We start from the raw sequence: 21,196 nt of genomic DNA on the forward strand, positions 1-21,196 counted from the left end.
TCTGTTACAGGCATAATTACCATTAGTGCCAGCCATTACCTTTTTAGTATCTGCTGCCATCTGTATGAAAGCTTGGACCACACTTACTGTAAGTGGCGAGACCTAATAATCGATATTTTAAAATGCAATAAGGCACATATCTCAATAAAACTCGGCTTACTGTTTTTGAGTGGTCCAATTCATGTAAATCATTTCTCTTCAAGGGGGAGATGTATCAACCTTCTAAAGAGTACAGCTGGGGTGTTGCCCATAGCAACCACATTCTACCTATCGTTATTCTAATACATTCTATAAAATGATAGCAAGGATCTGATCAGTTGCCATGGGTAACGCCTTCACTTTTATTTTTAGGTTTGACAAGTCCCACCCCTTTCAGAACAGACGTCTCCCTGGCTAATTAACCCATTATTAAGGACTTGCCCTGTCAGACTATTCTGATTTCGGGGCAGTCACCCACATTACCCCAACTTCAGCTAAAGCCATGGATGAAAGCTGTGTCAAGTGAGATTTCTTAATATTATATTTTAAAGTTATCCTTTAAGGAAACCAACACAGATATTACACACCTATCTCATGGTACAACTTATTAAAATATTATTAAAAACCTCCTGGTGTGTTGTCTTCGTTCAGCTCTGGTATTACGATGCATTTGTCCGTTTATTACAATGCCAAAAAGAGTTTGTTTTTTTTCAACAAAAAGAAAAAAAAAAATCACAGTATAGAGGCCCATATCATAGGATATACTTTGTATGTACAAGGACAGGTGGTGATCAGACTGACCGCCTTCTAACAGCTCCTGCTTGTCACAAACTCTCCTTTTCACTGACATGGTTTGCCCTGAGAAAGCAATCATTGATAAACAGGAAGCACTATAACATACGTGGCACTACTACGAGGTGAATAAAGGACTGCCTGAGATAAGGGCTTCTCTACTGAAAGTTGTATTCATGTTTCTTTCCGAGCATGGTCCCAGGTACTCTGATCCCGCATGGCCTGACTAAGTCACACTTGTATGGCTGTGCTGTCATTGTAGAATCAGCAGTTCAAATAGGTCTTTCTGGAAAGGGAATAACATTAGACGTTGGGGCTTCCACAAAGTAAAAAAAAAACAAATACAGAAGATGCACTGAGCGTGTTCTTGAAGTCAATGCCTCTGCCCGATTACTGTGGTATTGGAGTAGTCCTCCGATTTAGAAAGTCTTTGATGGTCTTGTCCTTTATGTAAGCGTCTCTTCGTGCCTGATGTACTCTCCAACGTCGGCTTGGTGGAAAACCACGATTGCCATTGGGTCAAGTTTCCTACACTCCTGCGTGGACTTCGCAGCTACACCAAATCCCTGTAGTGAGAATGATAAAGAAATGTATTGCTTTCAAAAAGTCACCCAAAAGGGAATAATCAACTCATGCTGCCCATACACTGAGATCAAACTCATCATCAGACAGACAGACTCAATCTGACATTGCCATACACTGTCAGATAATTGGTCTATGTGTCGGATGGTGAATATATCCACTGCCAGATCCCAACACAAAAGATCACATCTGCCGGGCGGAATCGGTATTAAATACCGTTGGACGGGATGCCGGCTGTCAGTACAGTGACATCCTGATTGTTCAAATCCCGACAGGGAACGGTAAGTAATGTTCCCCTGTCCTATTTACCCCCTATCCCTCCTTTTGTGTACCCTAATACTAACCCTCCCTACCCCGCACCCTAACCCTCCCGGTAAGTGCCTGAACCTAACCCTCCCCCCTTAGTGCCTAACCCCTCCTGGTGGTGCCTGAACCTAACCCCCCCTGCCCGAAGCCCAACGCTAACTCCCCCGGAGCGCCTAAACCTAAGTTGTCGTCCCCCCGCAGCTGATACTCACCTTGTGATCGGGATGCCGTCTGTCGGGATCCCGACCACGGCATCCCGAGTCATGTCGGGATTTCAACGCCGGTGTTGTCTCGGCATTCGGGATTCCAATGCCGGGGTTCCGGCAGACGGCATCCCACTTGTCAGGATCTTCACCGCATCTCCTGCCGGGCATGCTGAAATATTTCTCATACCCATCAGAACAATAATGGCTGCTCGGTCACACTATATACTGTGCAATTATTGGCCTGATCAGCAGATAACTGGTTGATCGGGCCTACAATTGCACAGTGTATGACCGCATTAACAGAGGGAGTGATTACAGTGATCTTCAGACCAGGTGACCTGAAGTCGTGTTGGTTCTGGATGCATGCTGTTTTCTTCCAAAAGAGTGTAGTAAAATTGGAACTGCTCAGCCCCAATACATGTACCTTCTGTAGATATCATGAATATGTGCTCAGGTTTTTTTTTGTTACATTATCCAAGGAAATCTGACTAATCAAATCAATTATTTAAAGCGAAAATATTAAACAAAGTCACACTAATTACTCCCAAGAGGCATCAATGAGACAACAGACCTGTTCCAAAATGACCATTATTTTTCCATATTTCTAAATGTGAATTAGTGACCAATGGCCCTCATTCAGAGCCGTACGCTCTGAGCAGAGTGCACGCTCTGAATGAGGGCCGGCCTCCATGAAAATGGAGCGTCCTCCTGGACGCTCGTATAGCTGTGGGTCACCACCCACAGGCTATACGAGCGTGCAGTTTGATGGTCGCGATGGTCTTGACCATCGCGACCATCGAAACTGCGAGCCGGAGCCTGCGGTTGAGGTTTTCAACCGCAAGCTCCGGAGTGATTTTGGCTCTATCAGAGCCAAAATCACTCCCACTGACATCACTAGTGATGTCAGTGGGCCGGCTTCTGACGGGAGGCGTTCCCGTGGGAACGCCCCCGTCAGGGAGGCACGCCCCCGGCACGCCTACCAAAGGGGGCGTGCTGTCAACCAACATCAACAGCACGCCCCCTTTGATCAGACACAACGAGCGAAGGACTTTCCTTCGCTCGTCGCGTCTGGCGCATGCGCACGACGGAGCTCCCTCCGTCATGCGCATGCTCAGTCCAGAACATCGACCCACTTGCGAGCGGACAGCCGCTCGCGAGTGGGTCTGAATCAGGCCCAATATCTGTTCTCCCAAGCACTACAGCATCACATGCACATATTTCTCCCTCCTAACACACCATCTGAAGAGACCTTGTACGTGGTTTAGTGGAACAAGTCAGAGCAATAAAATTGCACTCACCAAGGGAACATCGGCCATGGAGTATACGATCACCCCCTGGTACTGAGCGGTATTCTCTGTTATTCGTCCCAGTCCAGACTTCAAAACATGATTCCCATACAGGAAAGACTGCTCAGCTCCCGGCTTCACCCACACCTTGTACTGAGAGATCCAGAGATGGGAGTCACGCACAGACATGGTAGTGATGCAGCATGATGCGACAAGACTGCTTTACTTAGATAAAGCAGAAGCAAGAAATGTGTAATATGTGGTTTGGAAGGAGCATGTAAATAGATAAGTACATCTAGTCGGTTAATAATACATTGGAGCCCAGAAGGGTGTGTGACGCAAGATCGCTCATCACCTTTGCATACGGAGCCAGGTAGTCTAAGGCCGTGATGTGTAGACGAAACTTCTGCGTCTTGGTAAACTTTCCAAAACAGCTTCCTAATGACACCAGCTTGTCCCTTGCAATGTTCGTCGCCAGTTTCAAGATCTTCTCGCTGTGGGACAAGTAGGCAGAGCCTTTACATACACATACCAAGATCAATCCCCATCCTCTAACGGCTAACTGACCCGCGGTGTGGGTATCGAGACTAGACTCGGGTGAGGTCTTAATCGTTTACAAAGTCAATATCATCCACTGTATTTACAGTTTGGAATAAAATCTGATTGGTTTCTTGCGTGCAAGTTACATTTATGAAAGAAGAACTGCTAGTGACGACAGACACCATAGGGCTCATGATTTCATTTCTACATAACACTTAAGTTTTAGAACCTATTTTGGACCCCGGCAATAAGAAGTTTGTACCATGCAGTTCTTGTCAATGCATACTGTCTGAAGGTTACCTTAACTTTTAGGGTCAGACAAGACATTGAGAGTCCTACTTTCCTGTGACAAATTGTTCTTTGCACTGAGACAGTCAGTGGGCCCTTAAGAGGTAATCAGTAGCACCTTAGATGGTGTTAGCAGGACACCGAGCCACATTCCATAAGAATGAGCATTGTTAGATGTGTAGAGACGCTAAGCATTACGGGCTAATTATAATACCAGCATGGGTTACTGACAACAATGTGTCTCTTACCACACACATACTGGGCATGTGTAAGAGATGAGAATGGTTCATGTTGTAGTGTACAAGCCTAGCACTGGTACCCAGCTTGGAACACAACATGGGCTTAACAACCAGCAGCCAACGCCCAGATTCTACCTACAGGGTCCCTACACAATTGCCCTCAGCTTTGGGAACTGCAAGTACTTGGTTGCGGGCATCAAAATATGAAAGGGGCTCCCTGGATAAACTACATGTTATAAAGAAGATGATTAACCTAGTCTTGCCGCTAAGCTATTTTAACAGGGAGCCGTGCCCTGCCCGATTTTAAAACAGCAAAATGCCCCTTGCCCTACCTGCATCTATTTACAGTGAGGGGAGAGCTTGGGGGCAACCCAGCATGTCTGCAATTGCTAGGCACGCCCTTAAGAGTGACAAATAAGTGGCGCGTCTTAAGGATACACCCGCTTTTTCTTGTGGTCACACCCCCTTTTCGTCAACATTGCCCTTTTTACAGTCCGGCGCCTTGCCCAGTGCCAGACCTAGAATTATAACCTATGGTGTCTGAATACATAGAAGAACGCAGAGTATATACTTTGATTGTTTCTTATAATAAAGTGTAAGTTGATTTGATCGATATGGATAAAAGAAAGCCCAGCGGTGTACAGTGACCTTAGGACATTGTAATTCAATATTTTCTTAGTAATTTGCAACATGAACCAGGTCCCGTTATCTAGTTCTATAGTGAAACATAAAGTTATGTGCTCCAGGAATAGATGCTATTAAAGGTTTACTTACCTGACGTAATATACACGGTCATTGTGTAGCCGGAAGCAATAGGTTCCATCAGGTCGGTCCACGAGCAGCTTTATATTCTCCCCAATGCTGAAGAACAAGCGAGAAAGCCACGTTAATAAGCCACAACACAATTTCCACCAGCTACTGTGCTGTTATCACATAGAGCCTGCTTTATAACAGATGCGACTGACTCTGTATACAGGTGGAGAACTGCATCTATTTGGCTGCACTAACCCTACACATCCGCTTGTGATTGCAGCTGTCAAAATTATCAGCACGCAGTTCCTTCACCATGCCCACAACCCCGGATCTAACCTGCAAACGCCCCCTTGCCACCCAGTTTACACCCACTTTGCCACAAGTGGTGATCCAGCTGACTTTGTGCAATTGAAATAGGCTGCAGACTCCGAATCAGGCATGTTTCCGCAATCCCGGGAACACGACAAAAGTTGTTGTTATTTTACATTTTAGGAACAAAATTATGTTAGTATGAAACTCATAAAGGGTGGCCTATTTTTATTAATTGAATATATGTCAGTAAATAGTTCTGGGACAGTTTTAGATATGACAGGATTGGTATAAAGTCCTAGGAACATATTACCATACAGGCACTGGAGTGTATACTGAGATACACCTAGATTCTGATACCAGCACGCTTTGCTAGTCAATGCTATAGTCACGCTTTGCTCAGCACTGGAAATGTGGTGCCTTGTGACTGTTTCTCTATGTACAAGTGAGAAGCTAAAAAGTGTTTGGAAGAGAAGCAGATGCACAAGAAAACTACAGTAGTAATATTATTATTATTACCAGCTATTTATATAGCGCAGACATATTCCGCAGCGCTTTACAGAGTATTTGCCCATTCACATCAGTCCCTGCCCCAGTGTAGCTTACCCTCTATGTTCCCTATCACATGCGCACTAGGGTTAATTTGTGTTGGGAGCCAATAAACCTACCAGTATATTTTTGGAGTGTGGGAGGAAACCGGAGTACCCGCACAAGCACAGGGAGAATATAAAAACTCCACACAGGTAGGGCCGTGGTGGGAATTGAACCCATGACCTCAGCGCTGTGAGGCAGTAATGCTAACCATTACACCGTCTGTGCTGCCAATATAGACGCCAAACTTTCACACTCCTGTTTGGAACTTTAAGGGGTCTATTTACTAAGCAGTGTTAGGAGAAGTGAAAAGTGAAGAGTGAAAAGTGATAAGGTGCCAGCCAATCAGCTCCTGTCATCTCACAGGCTGTGTTTGAAAAATGACAATTGGGAGCTGATTGGCTGGCACCTTATCACTTTTCACTCTGTCTCCTAACAATGCTTAGTATATAGACCCCTAAGTGTGTTAAATAGCAGTGTTTCAAAAGTGCTTTAATGTCCAGATTAAGTAACTTGTGGCAGAGGGTAGTCTCACAACCACAGAGGGTTTTCTCCATTACTGGTTCCCCGACCCCCACGTTTTCTCCACTATCGCCTATCCCTGATCCCCGTGTGTTTACTCCACTTCTATATACCCAACCCCCCCCCCCCACAACTGTAGAGAGAGGGGGCCTCATACATCTATTCTCTTTACGCCATATGGAGCCTGACATGACTTAGATGCACGACGACGGGTAGTGCTTCCTGTGTTTGAGTACATTTCCCCAAACGCTAATAGTGTACTAGGCTTAGGGCGGTATTCCATTGTTTTCCCCCCCACCCTCCGCGCCCGACAGGAGCTATTTAATTGTTGCTCTTATCGGGCGCAATCAGCTGCCGGCACACCATTTCAGCGCGCACCTGCGAGCTGAAATGGGCAAAAAAGTGACCTGTTTGGGCGCCCAAACGGCACTTTTTGCGATCACACCCAGCACTTTGGTCGGGGGTAACCGTTTTACACAGCTAAACCCGATCACTATGGGCGCGATCAGCGCGAAAATCTGCAACAAATGGATAGCACCCAGCAATCTCTTGTCATTTTAGAAGGGTGATCTGGTGCACTATAACAATTAAACGCCACCCTTAGTATTGTTTGTCTAAGAGGTATTGGTATAAAGTAGCAGATTAAACGTAACCATATGTGGGGCGAGTCACTCATATAGGACCTTTGGCTTTTGCATCTTAATTCACTAATTGTGTACCTACTTAGGGTTAGTATTTATGTGGCAAATTAATTGGTATAAAGTAATAGGTAAAGGTACATACATTAAGAAAAAATTGCATGGCTCATTTGCAAAGTCCATGACAGGCCAAACAGGGTTATTTGGCATGATTTGAGGATAGGCATATTTGGACACATCTATACCCCTGTGGCACCACATATCCTCCATTACTATATACCCTTGTGGCACCACATTTCCTCCATTACTATATACCCCTGTGGCCCACATGTCCTCCATTACTGTATACCCCTGTGGCCCCCACATTTCCTCCATTACTGTATACCCCTGTGGCCCCCACATGTCCTCCATTACTGCATACCCGTGGCCCCATATGTCCTCCTTTACTATATACCCCTGTGGCCCCACATGTCCTCCATTACTGTATCCCCCGTGTACCCACATTTCCTCCATTACTGTACCCCCGTGTCCCCACATTTTCTCCATTACTGTATCCCCCTGTCCCCACATTTCTTCCATTACTGTATCCCCGTCCCCCCACATTTCCTCCATTACTGTATCCCCCTGTCCCCCCACATTTCCTCCATTACTGTATCCCCCTGTCCCCCCACATTTCTTCCATTACTGTATCCCCCTGTCCCCACATTTCTTCCATTACTGTATCCCCGTCCCCCCACATTTCCTCCATTACTGTATCCCCCTGTCCCCCCACATTTCCTCCATTACTGTATCCCCCTGTCCCCCCACATTTCCTCCATTACTGTATCCCCCTGTCCCCACATTTCCTCCATTACTGTATCCCCCTGTCCCCACATTTCCTCCATTACTGTATACACGTCCACCCACATTTCCTTCATCGCTATAACCCTGAACCCCCACACCCTTACACTAGTGCTTGCCCCATCTTGCTGTACCTATCAGTGTCCCCCCTGCCAGTCTGCACTCACTATTTGGAGAGTTTCTGGAACATGGTCCTGGTCTCGTCCTCAGTGAGCGGCCTCATCCTGCTGCCTCCACGTGAGAGACTCACTCACATCAGCCGGGTACTAACTAGCGACACTCGCGGTGCACTCTGGGAGACGACTACTACTCCAACAATCACAAGGCAGTGTCTGACTGTCAGCTTTCAATAAAGATTGTTGACGTTATGCCTGCACCAAGATGGCTGACGTCCTCTCTGGGAACATGGCGGCGGTGGACGTGGAGGAGGAGAGCCTCCTGGCCGCGGTGTTTCGGGATAGTTTCCCCGAGACCTGGAGGGACAGCCCGGACTTTGCCGCCTACCTGCTGGAGCTGAGTTCCTTCGGGGTGGAGAAGCTGCGGAGGGAGCCGGAGAGGCTGAGCGAGGAGCGGGCTCAGATCCTACAGCAGACCCGGGACTTAGCGTTCACTCACTACAAGACGTTCATCCGCACCGCCGAGTGCACCGAGCTCATCTACCGGGACTTCAGTCAGGTGGAGGATAGCGTGTCCCGGCTGCTCGGCAAGCTGCCTGGCTTCCAGGAAAGCTGCAGGTCCCTGCCGTCTCTCACTATTCCCCAATCCGCTGTCATCCTTACCTCTCACCCCTACTACTAATACTCCTGTCACCCCTACCGCTAATACCCCTGTCCTGTCACCCCTACCGCTAATACCCCTGTCCTGTCACCCCTACCGCTAATACCCCTGTCCTGTCACCCCTACCGCTAATACCCCTGTCCTGTCACCCCTACCGCTAATACCCCTGTCCTGTCACCCCTACCGCTAATACCCCTGTCCTGTCACCCCTACCGCTAATACCCCTGTCCTGTCACCCCTACCGCTAATACCCCTGTCCTGTCACCCCTACCGCTAATACCCCTGTCCTGTCACCCCTACCGCTAATACCCCTGTCCTGTCACCCCTACCGCTAATACCCCTGTCCTGTCACCCCTACCGCTAATACCCCTGTCCTGCCACCCCTACCGCTAATACTCCTCCCCTGTCACCCCTACCTCTAATACCCCCTCCCCTGTCACCCCTACCGCTCTTACCCCTCCCCTGTCACCCCCACCACTAATACCCCTCCCCTGTCATCTCCACTGCTAATGCCCCTCCCCTGTCACCCCTATCGCTAATACCCTTCATGTGTCCCTAAATTACTAATAATAATCCCTTAACAGTGATCCTGCATTTCCCTTGACAGTGTTGCTGCTGCCGCCCCAGCTGTCGCCCTGTGTCGCCGCTACCTTCCCCGCCCCAAGCTGTCGCCCTGTGTCGCCGCTACCTTCCCCGCCCCCAGCGGTCGCCCTGTGTCGCCGCTACCTTCCCCGCCCCAGCTGTCGCCCTGTGTCGCTGCTACCTTCCCTACCCGCAGCGGTCATCACTGCCCCTTGTGGGCTACCTGTTTTACTACTAACTTCATATTTAATCTCAATATGCATTTACAGTGCCCTTATTATGTATTCTAATGGGACATGTAATATATATATTATCCTTTGTGAATTTGTAGGGGATTTGTGAAGCAGGCAGAGGACATTAGTTCCAGTCGGCGTATGAACACACTGACCCTGAACAGGCATACTGAGATATTGGAAATCTTGGAGATCCCGCAGTTGATGGACACTTGTGTCCGGAATGGATACTATGAGGAAGCGCTGGAACTTGCTGCATATGTCAAGCGCCTAGAGAAGAAATACTCTTCTATTCCTGTCATACAGGTGTGTTCCTTAATGTTGGTGCAAAAGTACTATAAAAGATGACTATATACGTGTAAAATATGCCCAAATCGTGAGTGTCCACTCACGATGCCGATGCGCGTCCCAGCAGGTCGTACATTGCATCTTCAGATCTGCCATGCTGCAGGGCAGATCTGACAATCTCAGTCACGATGCACTGGAATAGTTAGGAGGCACGATAGATCGTTTGTCAAATTGGACAGTTTTTAACACCAAATCGTGCCGGGGAGCTGCTGGGGAGAGTTCAAGGGGAAATCGGACACAATGTCGGATCGTGAGCACATCGCCAAGTGTGTAGGCACCTTACACGTGCACATCCAAAAATAGTGGGTGTGGCCTGGAGGAAAAGGGTTTGCGACTTTAGGACACTCCCCCCTATTAATCATTCTTGGGGGCGTGCCTGTCACTTACGGACATGCCGGGCTGCCCCCAAGCTCTCCTCTCTCTTTGGATAGATGCTGTGCGCATCTGTCCAAAGATCACTGGCGTTGATCGCTGCACCGCTATTTTTCCCATCCGCTGGAAACTGCGGCCCGTGTATGGGGATGGCATCCGCCATGTTGTCTTAGCGGGATGCGGCCAAAAGGGCAGGGCACATTCTGCCCTTTTGAAATGGGCAGGGTGCAGCGCCCCGCTAAAACAGTTTAGCAGGAACGCTACCACTTATACCTTATATTAAATTTGAAATAAATTCATCCTTTTCATTGAGCATTGTTCTTTGTTTGATGCAGCGTTCCTCTCTCATCCTGTGTGCATGTCTCTTCTCCGCAGGGAATAGTGAATGAGGTGCGGCAGTCTGCACAACTGATGCTGAACCAGCTCCTCCAGCAGCTCCGCAGTAACATTCAGCTCCCCGTCTGCTTGCGGGTGATTGGCTACCTTCGTAGGATGGATGTCTTCACAGAAGCCGAGTTGCGTATAAAGTTCCTGCAGGCCCGGGATGCCTGGCTCCGCTCGCTGCAGAGCTCCATCCCCCAGGATGATCCGTATTTCCACCTCACAAAAACGATTGAAAGTTGCCGTGTTAACCTGTTTGATGTCATCACACAATACCGGGCTATCTTCTCTGATGAAGACCCCCTCCTACTCCCATCTACAGGCTCGTTACCCGTGAGCGAGGGGGCTATATTCCATGGGTGGGTGTTGCAGAAAGTAAGTGAATTTCTGCAAGTGTTGGAAAGTGACCTTCAGAGAGGCGTGGGCAGTAGACTGGACTCTCTTTTGGGGCAGTGCATGTACTTTGGACTCTCCTTCAGCCGCGTGGGTGCAGACTTCCGTGGCCAGCTAGCACCCATCTTCCAGCAAGTAGCAGCTGAGAATTTTGCACGGGCAGCAAAGGAGGCAGTGGAAAAATTCCAGGAAGAGATGAACATGTATACTCTGATCTCTTCCCCTATGGGCCTGGGCAGCAGCAACATCTCACCTGTCCCAACACCACCTACCCAGCCAGGCACCCTGCAACCCCCCATGGTGCTCCTGGATTTCCCTCCCCTTGCCTGTTTTCTTAACAATATTCTGGTGGCCTTTAATGACCTACGTCTCTGTTGTCCAGTGGGTCTCACTCAGGAAGTGACCAATAAGTTGCAGGATGCTTTGAGTAAGGTAAGTGTTGTATTGTTCGAATTATAAGGATTTTAGAAGTCCTTCTTTTTCAATTCATTAATATAGGAGTCCTGAAACTGTGAGGTGACTGCTAATACTTGTAATGTTCTACTGAAGGGAGTACATTATTAATAATTTTTTAATACATTTTGCCGGTTTCAGATGCTGCCCAAACACACTGTAATATAGTAATATCCGTACAGACTCGCCTGATACACCTCTGTGTATGGGCCTTAAGTAGCCATTTCTGCCCAATCAGAATCCAGTAGGGAGCATTGTGGATTTTGATTGGACTGCGGGAAAAGTGATTACCTTGTTATGAGTGATTTTCAGCCCAGTGTGCTGAGTGGGGCTCCCTGTGATCAAAGTTCCCATATGGAATCTGTTATTTGCAATGTTTGGGATTCAAGGCTTTACGGATACAAGATCGCTCTGAAATTTAAAGAATGATGCTTTAAATCTACTAAAACTCCTTTAAAAAGCAACCTGGTCTCTCCCCACTCCTTCATGTACTGCACTAACCTTTTTTTTTTTTTTTTACTTTCAGGTTGTTAATATAATCCTGTTGTTTCATCGCGCCGAAGACGCCGCATTCAGCCCCCAGGAACGTGAACTATTTATCCATTTCTGCACCGCCTTCCTAGAGGACCTGACTCCATATCTGAATCGGTGCTTGCAGGTCCTCTTCCCTCCTGCACAGAGGGCCCAAATCTTCGGTATAATGCTCTTGTTTGTTGAACGCTTAAGACCATATGAGAATTGTGATATATTTATTTTCATGATGTAGTTATGTTGCAGCCGCCGGTCACAATCCCGACTGCAGAATGGCGGCAAAGTATTTGATAGGCGTTGAGATACCGACGTCTATCATAATCCCGACGCCGGAATCCAGTACAACGCGTGCCCGGACGAGGTAAGTCCGGGGCGCCCGTCCTGTTAGCCATGGGGAAGGGGGGGGGGGGGGGGGGAGGAAGGGAAGAGAGGGTTAGGCACCCCCAGGAAGAGGTTGGGGTTAGTCACCCCCCTGGGAGTTTAGGGTTAGGCACCCCTAAGGGAGGGTTAGGGAGAGGGGGGAGGGTTAGATCACTTACCTGATGCTGTCGGCATTTCAATCCCATTCCTTATTAACAAGCCATTTCTGTGTGCGTGGATTTGCATAGAGTTGAGCTGCATTTAATCTAGTTAATCTGAGACGTAAACTGGGTACACACTGCAACGATGTCGGCACATTGTTTCCTGTCGAATCAAAACGACATATCTGCCGCATCACTCAGTGTGTACCTGCTGTCGCATGCGACTTCGTCTGGTCGGCCGTGCTGCATGTTCTACCCGGACAATACTGCATGTGGCCTCGTTGCAGGCAACGAAGGACGGAACGGGGGGGTCGTTCATTACATTGCTCAAATGTGTACCCGCAGTACGATATGTGGGGCCTACACACTGCCCGGTACACATCGCGTACTTTGTACCCAGCATAAGATAAAGGTGTTTTGTATGGGTCTGACAAATAAGGGAGTAGAATATTTAGCTGGGCCAGTAATTATTGGAGTGGCTGAGCAGGTTCCTTATACACACAAGTCATCAGTAACTTAGACATAAGCCTGTCACTCTCCCTTCTGTTGTGTGAGGGGCTAAATATATAACAATATGTTTCTAATGAAAGGCTTATACAGCGTCACCATTATCCAGCCTAATCCTAAACTTAACCCCCCTCCCCATCCCTAATACTTACTGTTGGGATGCCAGCGGTCGGGATTCTGGAGCCAGGATGGTGCCTATATTCCCTTTCAACAACTAGTACAAAAAAAAAATTATTTAAGTAGAATTTTTGTCATATGTAAACCACTCTACAAATGGGTGGTCTAGTTTTGATATGGTGGAGGCTAACTCGTTATTGTTGTGTTACTTTGAATTTCCTTAGGGGATATAGTCAGCATATCTACATTCACATTGCAGACAGTCGCTATGTCGACACCAGAATGTTGACTTTCTTAATGTCGATATGGTTAAAATGTCAACATCTGCAAAATGTTGACAATACAAATGTTAGGTTCAGGTGTTGACATTTCATCATGTCGACATGTACTCTGTTACATGGAGTACCTGCTGACATACTGTAGCCGACATTATAAATATTGACAAATCTTTCCGAACCCTTTATCAATGCTAAAAAGTCATAACAACCTCTGGATTATATGACACACATCCATGCCCCACTGCAAGGTAGTGCAAATAAAGTATACAGGGTGCTGGGTATAAACACTGATGGCAAGCTGAAGGTTTGTGTGTGTGTGTGTATGTATGTTTATAGTGTACTTTGCTCATATTTATAAAAGACGAATGTACAGGATGGCGTTTGTGCATTGACTACGAGTGCTCTCCTTGTTCATCCAGGTGTGGCCCCAACAAATCTCTCCCGATATGGCAATCTGGGTTCTATCGATGTCGCTGTGCTGCATGAGGCCTTGCAGGGAATACTACCCCAGAAGGAGACAACACTAGTACCAGACAGAGACTTGGTGCCCACACTGCTGACTCACTCTGACCCAGAGAAATACCTTCCACCCATAGACAATGTGGAGCTGCAGACAGAGGAAGATGTACAAATACAGACCGCAGTCACTGAGCCGGGTGTCCCTGTAGAAGATGATCAGTGACTGCATTAGTAAAGTTGCTGTTATTGGAACTGATCTATGGGAAGTGGGTTCGGTCTGCTGTCAATCAAGAATTTATAATGTGACATGATCTCCGCATAGAGATTTATCCTATTATGAGTAACTACAATGATGTTTACATTCGCTGCTGTAAAATAATAATAATTGTTGCTTGCACTAATCTTACTGACAGCATCTGTACCAACACTTGTCCTCAGTCACACAATCCTATGCTTCTCGGGTCTCATAAGAATCTTGGTGAATATTAGTTATCGCACAATCACTAGCAGTACTGGTACGGTTTTCAGCAGATTTAAGCTTTAAGTCTATATAGATTTTGAAAACAAAGTAAGACGCATTCAAGAAATATGAGTCTGATTCTGAGATTTACGCTAATGGAATCGCAATCTCTTTTACGGATCGCAGTAACTGAAATATGCTAATGGGTTCCGAAGCTTAGCTGAGGTCTGAAGGGGGTATGTCCCGGATCTGACCCGGTTTGGAACCTTGTTCCAAATACCTGGTCAGAACCAGGACATTAGTGTAGAAGGGGGTATAACATCCACTTAAAAACCTATGAATTCTCTGATGTAAACGGGTTGTGATCTTTTTTCCATAATAATTTATCACCCACAATAAAATCATCTTTGTAGAATAAGGTTGTATATGATAAGAAGTTGGCGCCTTTTGTAAAGCTAGAAGTCCCACTCAGTGGCCAGCAGGGTACCGGAATGATCTCCAAACTAGATGAAATGTGTAACGATCTTTTGCACCAATAAGGCAGTTTGTGCCTAATGTTAAAGCTATAGAAGGGACTTTGTTGCTTCAGTGTAAATTGCACCTTAAATCTCCTTACCATGGCCTCAGTGGTGTTCACATAGCAGAAGGTGGGAGCTGGGACCAGGATAACTATTACTCAGAAAACACATGTAATGAATGAGTATTTCATTAACCTGTGTTCTAAATCCCTTATCCTTCCTAATAATAGAACCCAACTAAATATTTATTATGGGGAAGTGAGGTGTTTTTAGTGTAGTAATTATTTAAAGTGAAACCCACATTTAACCCTTATTAATATATCATATAATGCATCACTGTACAGAGGCTGTAAGCATAGACAACAGTCCCTGCCCCAATGGAGCTTACATTCTAAATGATCAATCACACAAGGTAATTGTATCCGAAGACAATTAACACTGCCAGTATGTATTTGGACTGTGGAAGGACACCCACACAAACTACACACAAATAGGTCCCTGGTTCGAATTAAACTCATGACTAGCACAGTAAGGTAACAATGCTACCCACTGTGCAGCATTTAGGGAGGGAGTACCTCTCTGACATCAGTGTAGAAGATTTGCCTCAGTAGGATTTAACATCGTTAAAGCTGTTGAGGACTGGACAGATTCAGATGCCTCCTGGCTCTCTAGAGGGTTTCTACTGATGAAATTATCTATTTGGCTGGGTCAGTGCTGATTGCCACAGCGGTAAGTCGTCTAAACATGACCTGTTGTGGGTGTTGCCCAGGGCACCGTGATACCCCTTTCAGACTCAAGCCTAAAACCCGGGTTTTTGCACGTGAACTAGCATCAACCCGGGTCTGGCGTAAGTCTGAACGGTACTAACCGGGTTGACTGACTCGGGGCTGCAACCCTGCTCGTTAGCAGGATTTTTTCCAGGACTTGTGACCCGAGTCATGCCTAAAACAAACTGATTGGCCGGGGACAGTAGCTCTTGGAGATAAGATCACCTGACATCAGTGTAGAAGATGAGATCATCTCCAAGTGCCCACTGAATGCTGGAAGACCCAGGTCACTGCAAGACCTGGGTCTGATGTGAAGGGTGACGACCTGGGAATAACATGGGTTGTCCCCTTAAGTGTGAAAGGGTAGCCTGGCTTCAACCAGTGCTCTGTGTCCCAGGTCCGAGCTGGGTTGAAGCCGGGATTTTAGGTCTGAAGGTGCAGTATGACCCTTTTTTATAGGTTTGTGCCCAACCTGCCTTTCCCCTTCATCACTAACTGGAAAATGGGTTTCTGACATTGGGCAATTAGGAAAATATATAATATATACGCAAAAGTCCTCTGTGTGGTTAAGGTCCTCCTACTCAGAAACACTCAAAAAGGAGTAAATGGGTCTTATATCTCCAAAATTGTCTGTAACTGTTATTTTGTTGTCAGTCTGGTTCCTATTGCACTTTACTTACAGCTTTCCTTCAGTCTTCTGTTTATATTTAGGGCCAAAAAATAAAGGCACTTAAATCTCAGAATTGATTTGGTTTATATTTAGCTATTATTTTATTTATATTGCTATAACAATAGTTAAAAATAACTGTGTTACTACTGGTCCAGGGAGTACCAGTGTCACGTCTGGGGTGGAAGTGGCTTTCCTGCAAATGCTTGGCAAAATATATCTGCTTTAAAAAAAAGATGGCGTCTAGTTATTTGCATCTATATGTAGTTATCACTTGGCAACTGCAAAGGCAAGCCGCAGGGGGTGTGACCTGGAATGCGGAAAACACCTGCACCTTACAGTACTGCAACCTATATCTTCTGGTGGCGACCATTTTTGGTGTAATATCTTCAGATAGGTGTGCCAGAGTGTTTCTGAACGGGTTGGGTATGGCTTGTCGGCAGTTGGAATCCCCCCCACTTGTTGGTTGGTATGCTAACCCTACCCTAACCGTCCCTTCCTGGTGCCTAACCCCCGCGCCCTAACCCTTCCCCCTTAGTGCCTAGCCCCGCACCCTAAACCTCTATACTTATCCCGACAGTTATCATGCCTACACTTGTGGTATTTTTAGAAGTTGGCATCCCGTCAGCCAGAATACTGACTACATCCCTTTCTGAACACCTGTGACAGCCCAGTCTTTCTGAATATATCATCTGAAGGATACCAGCAGATATGGGGGTTAAAGGGGGCGGTTCCACCGCATGCCCTGCTCTTCTAGATAAGCCACTGGGTAACTGGTTAAATATATTGTCAAATGGTTGTGGATGGCATCATAGGAGCCCAACTTCTTTTTAAAAAATGGGAGTGCTCTCATTATGATTGAAAAATGGCAGCACAGTCAAGGATAATGGCAGCACAACTATTGGGGGTGCTCAAGCACCCACAGAGCTGGCTCCTATAGACTGCATGTAAATTAGACGCTGACACTGGTTACACACTACACGATTTGAGGTGCAGTCATGGTATCTGCGACCACCCTGTACGACCATCGTAAGTCGTGATTTAGTTAGTATAGTTATTATATTATTTATATATCAAGTCATTGTACGGTAGAGCACACAAGGACGCAATACATTGTGTTGGCGTATCATTGCAGTGTGTGCTCTGCTTAAGAGTGTATGAATTAGATATTTATATTATATAGCTATATATACCTAACTGCATAAAGTGGACACAGAGGGCCAGGGTTTGAAAAATAAGACTAATATGGTATGTAAGATTAGCAGTGACAGGAGGGTGTTATTATTATATAATAATTGCTACTTAATATTTTCTTACTAGCTAAAGATGTTACTTATTTTTTGACTGTTAGTAAATGAACTGAGGGTTGGTGACCATGGCGGGGAGGGTGTGTGATGACCTCCCAAATACTTGGCCACACATGGTAACTGCAATCTGGAAAAAGCACAAATCTATAATAAAGCACCTAATAATAATATACAGGGCGGATCCTATGCATTTAGGAGACAAAGAGATACTTCTTCTTGTGTCAAAGGGAGGAGTTTAATAAAACATATCGACGTAGAGAGACTATAAATTGATGTGCAATGTGAGCTCAGTGTTGTAGGGAGACGTGGAAACTACAACTCCCGATAAGCCTTGCGGTAGTGTGACGTATAATCTGCGCGCCGCAGAGGCTGCTGCTGTGCATGTGAGGGTAAGTAAGGGCAAACTTCTTATTTAAATGGGCGTTTCTGGTTATGTGTTCAAATGCAGCCACGATGGGATCTCTGGTAACAATACAGCTGGGCAGAGATAAATCTAATGAGATGTGGGAAGATCGCACGGACTGATCTACTTCCTACCCCTGTGATTCAATGGCCAGTTCCCTAATATAGCCAGTCCTCTCTTCACGTTGTTAGTATCCGTAGCTGAATATAAATCCCCATTCATTATCTGATTGGTAAATCCATTGTCCCTCAAACCAGCGCTGTGTAATCTTGTCCCGATTTTTTCTGATTCATCTGAAATTTTATTTTATCTGGTATTTCTACATCAGGGTCCATAGGGTATCCACAGGATACCTTGGGGTAAAGGTGATGACGTCAGGCATCGGGCACCATAGAGTTAAGTTTTCAGCCTCCCAGGATGCACTAGGGTTCCCCTCCTATGCCCCGCCCCCGAGCCAAGGCATCTCAGTTTCGTTTGGTGCCAGGCCGGAGTCGGATGCACCTGTTTAGAGGGGGGCTAAGGATAGCCCCTGAAGTTTTCTTCAAGGCAGCTGTGGCTGCACATCTGGAGGTACAGCATGGACAGTCAGTGCTGACGTCCATGCTGTCTTCCGTACACCCCCGCCGGTACTGATCCGGGGATGCTGGTAAGCATCTGGGGTCACAGCTAGCGGTGACCCCAGATGTTTGGGACCATGGCTGGATTCAAGGAGGCAGCACGTAAGCAGCGGGGTCCCGCGGTGGGACCCTGCTGACACATGGTCCAGAGTCCCCAGGCAGGGGGCTCCCTGGGGACTGGCTGCAGCGTGGAGCCTGGTAACTAACCTGCGCTTCCACTACCCCCTGGGACAGCGGACCGCGGCTGAGCGGTAGCGCTGCGGCGTCCCAGGGGTTAATTGCATGCCAGGGGAGCGCGCCTTCCATGTACACAGCCGGCGCCTCCCCCGCTGCACACAGCCCTCTCTGCTCTAGCTGACTTGTCCTGTGGCAGCGCTCCTCCCCCAGGCCGGCCTCCTCTCTGCTCCTCGGTGGCCATCTTTACTGAAGCATGGTGAGCGCTGCTGGACGCTGAAGATCTGTGGCATCGCGGTCTGGGTCCCCCGGCATACCTCTCCGTTGGTTCAGGTCTGTGTATGCAGCGCTGTGTCCTACCAGGCTCTGTGTCTGCGTAGTTGAGAATCAGCGCTGATAGTGCAGGAATTGATTTCTTTGCATTGTATGTGATTTCTGCTAGCGTCTGCTGCCTGTAATTTCATTTTCTACTGTCAGCCATTTCACTGTCCCTGATCTTTTTCTGCTAAAGCCCTTGCAGTGCGGTGATTGCAGGGTGGTCTCACACTATACTAACAAGTATCAGTGAGAGGGGTTACATACTTACCATCATGTCTGAGAGTGACTTTCCTCTCCAGCTTATGTGTACTACGTGTAAGGTACCAATAGTGGAGGGGGAGGGTAACGCGGAGGGGCTATGTCGGCAGTGTTATTTATTGGCGCGGCCAATTACTGTCACGGCTCCGGTACAGGAGCCGCCCTGAGCTTGTTTCGCCAAATCGCTTACAACCCTCGTGGGCCAGTTAGCTCCGCAGCCTGTGTTCTCACAGATGGGATTGTCCCAGCAGTCAGTGGTGTTGTCACCCATGCAGGGTTTCCCGAGACAATTGATGGTACCCCACAGTCTCCCTATTTCCCCTCCTCAAGTCTCTCAGGAGCCTGCGTGGGTTAATTCTCTGACAAGTTCTGTACAGCACTTGTTGGACGTGTTACAAGGGGAGTCTGAGTTGAGGCCACATAAGCGGCCGGTGGCGTCTCTGTCCACTCCTTATGAGGATGACGACGTGACGTCTGATGATGGGTGATTCTGGATCTTTCTGACCAGGAACCTCTCCGTACTAAAGAGTCGGACGCTAGGTCCAAGGTTTATATTCCTGGACTTATTCGGGCAGTCCGCACAGCTTTAGTGATTGAGGATGAAGATCCTCCGGTGTCCAAATCTAAATATGCCTTTTTTAAGGATATTAAGGGTGACGCCACAGTGTTTCCTCTTTCGGGTCAGTTAGTGGACCATTTAGAGGAGGCGTGGAAACATCGTGGCAAACGGTATCAGCCTCAGAGACGCTTGGCGGTGGCTTATAATAATTATTTTTCTAAGTGGGAATCCCCTCCACAGGTGGATTCTCATGTGACACGCCTAGTCCGAAGTGCCACATTGCCCATGCCCTCCATGTCTTCCTTGAAGGATGCTACGGACCGTAAGGTGGAGATCTGCCTAAAGTCCGTTTATTCCCTTGCGGGGGGGGGGGGGGGGGCAGCTGGCCATTTGTTGGGTAGCCAGAGCTATGGAGCGCTGGGCTGATAGTTTGGAGGCATCTTTCGATTCCGACTGTTCGGCTGAACAGACCGAGTTGATAGGCAATCTCCGGGATTCGGCCACTTATATCAATGAAGCGGCCTTGGATATCAGTACCCTGGCGTCTCGGATTTCTTCGGCAGCTGTAGCTTCTCGTCGCACCTTATGGTTGCGATCTTGGAAGGCGGACGCTCATTCCAAGAAGGGCTTGGAAGCTTTGCCTTTTAATGGAGAAGTCCTATTTGGTCCAGCTCTGGACAAAATCGTAGCCACGCTGGCGGCAGCCAAGTCGGCATGTCTTCCGTCTGCTGCGGTTCCTTCCAGTTCAGGTACGTCGGCCTTACAGGGCCCAGGGTAGGCCTAAGACACATTTTTTTCCCAGACAGGCTGGCCCCCAAAAATCGGCCAAGCCCCGGAAACAGGCCCGGAGTACCAGACATCCGGCCCCTAAGCCAGATGACAAGCCTGTGGCCTGACTGTCTGGGCCTCCCTTTGGGGGATCCCAAAGTGGGAGGCCGTCTGCTGCAGTTCGCCCAGTGTTGGTCGGTTACCACGACAGACACTTGGGTTCTCGAGGTGGTTTCTCACGGGTACGCCCTCTCCTTTCGGCACAGGCCCCCGTCCTGATTCTTCACCACGGGTCTTCCATCAGACCGGAACAAAGCCATGGAACTGCGGAAGGTTTTGCACACTATTCTCCAGGCTGGAGTTATAGTGCCTGTTCCATTCTCCCAGAGGGGCCAGGGTTTCTATCCCAAACTGTTTTTGGTGCAGAACCCAATGGGTCGTATCATCCGATCCTCAAAGCACTCAACAAGTCTTTGCGGGTGCCGAGGTTTCGGATGGAGACCCTACGGTCCATCATTCTGGCGCTGGAACCTGGGGATTACATGGTGTCGTTGGAC

At 47.6% G+C, this 21,196-nt stretch overlaps 2 protein-coding genes across 3 annotated transcripts in view; one reads left to right on the forward strand and one right to left on the reverse strand.

Annotated features, from left to right (window-relative positions):
• Nucleotides 1–696: 696 nt before the first annotated feature.
• Nucleotides 697–8,196, reverse strand: NIP7 (nucleolar pre-rRNA processing protein NIP7). Its single transcript, XM_088462289.1, has 5 exons — nt 8,039–8,196; nt 4,993–5,079; nt 3,507–3,645; nt 3,164–3,304; nt 697–1,337 (listed from the first exon to the last, which is right to left on the reverse strand). The coding sequence occupies exons 1-5, from the start codon at nt 8,092–8,094 to the stop codon at nt 1,218–1,220; spliced, it is 543 nt and encodes a 180-aa protein (XP_088318415.1). The 5' UTR covers nt 8,095–8,196; the 3' UTR covers nt 697–1,217.
• Nucleotides 8,197–8,202: 6 nt separating this feature from the next.
• Nucleotides 8,203–21,196, forward strand: part of COG8 (component of oligomeric golgi complex 8) — a 28,124-nt gene continuing 15,130 nt past the window's right edge. Inside the window, exons 1-5 of one of the 2 annotated variants that reach the window (XM_088462288.1) lie at nt 8,203–8,605; nt 9,562–9,769; nt 10,559–11,389; nt 11,937–12,105; nt 13,784–13,965. In XM_088462288.1, coding sequence (XP_088318414.1) covers nt 8,253–8,605; nt 9,562–9,769; nt 10,559–11,389; nt 11,937–12,105; nt 13,784–13,965 — 1,743 coding nt within the window. In that variant the 5' untranslated portion in view covers nt 8,203–8,252. Of the gene's footprint in view, nt 8,606–9,561; nt 9,770–10,558; nt 11,390–11,936; nt 12,106–13,783; nt 16,573–21,196 lie in introns of those variants that run through there. The other variant, XM_088462287.1, reaches the window with a different exon arrangement.

This window comes from Taudactylus pleione, unplaced genomic scaffold, assembly GCF_031769625.1.
Source record: "Taudactylus pleione unplaced genomic scaffold, aTauple2 ptg001183l, whole genome shotgun sequence".
NCBI classification, from domain to species: domain Eukaryota; kingdom Metazoa; phylum Chordata; class Amphibia; order Anura; family Myobatrachidae; genus Taudactylus; species Taudactylus pleione.

What these genes read in the sequence shown, in the direction of transcription:
- NIP7 (XM_088462289.1), bottom strand. Translation starts at nt 8,094, where the DNA reads ATGAGGCCGCTCACTGAGGACGAGACCAGGACCATGTTCCAGAAACTC. An exon ending in TTCCAGAAACTCTCCAAATA is followed by an intron (nt 5,080 to 8,038) that starts GTGAGTGCAGAC and finishes CTTGTTCTTCAG; the next exon opens with CATTGGGGAGAATATAAAGC. An exon ending in CCATGGCCGATGTTCCCTTG is followed by an intron (nt 1,338 to 3,163) that starts GTGAGTGCAATT and finishes TTCTCACTACAG; the next exon opens with GGATTTGGTGTAGCTGCGAA.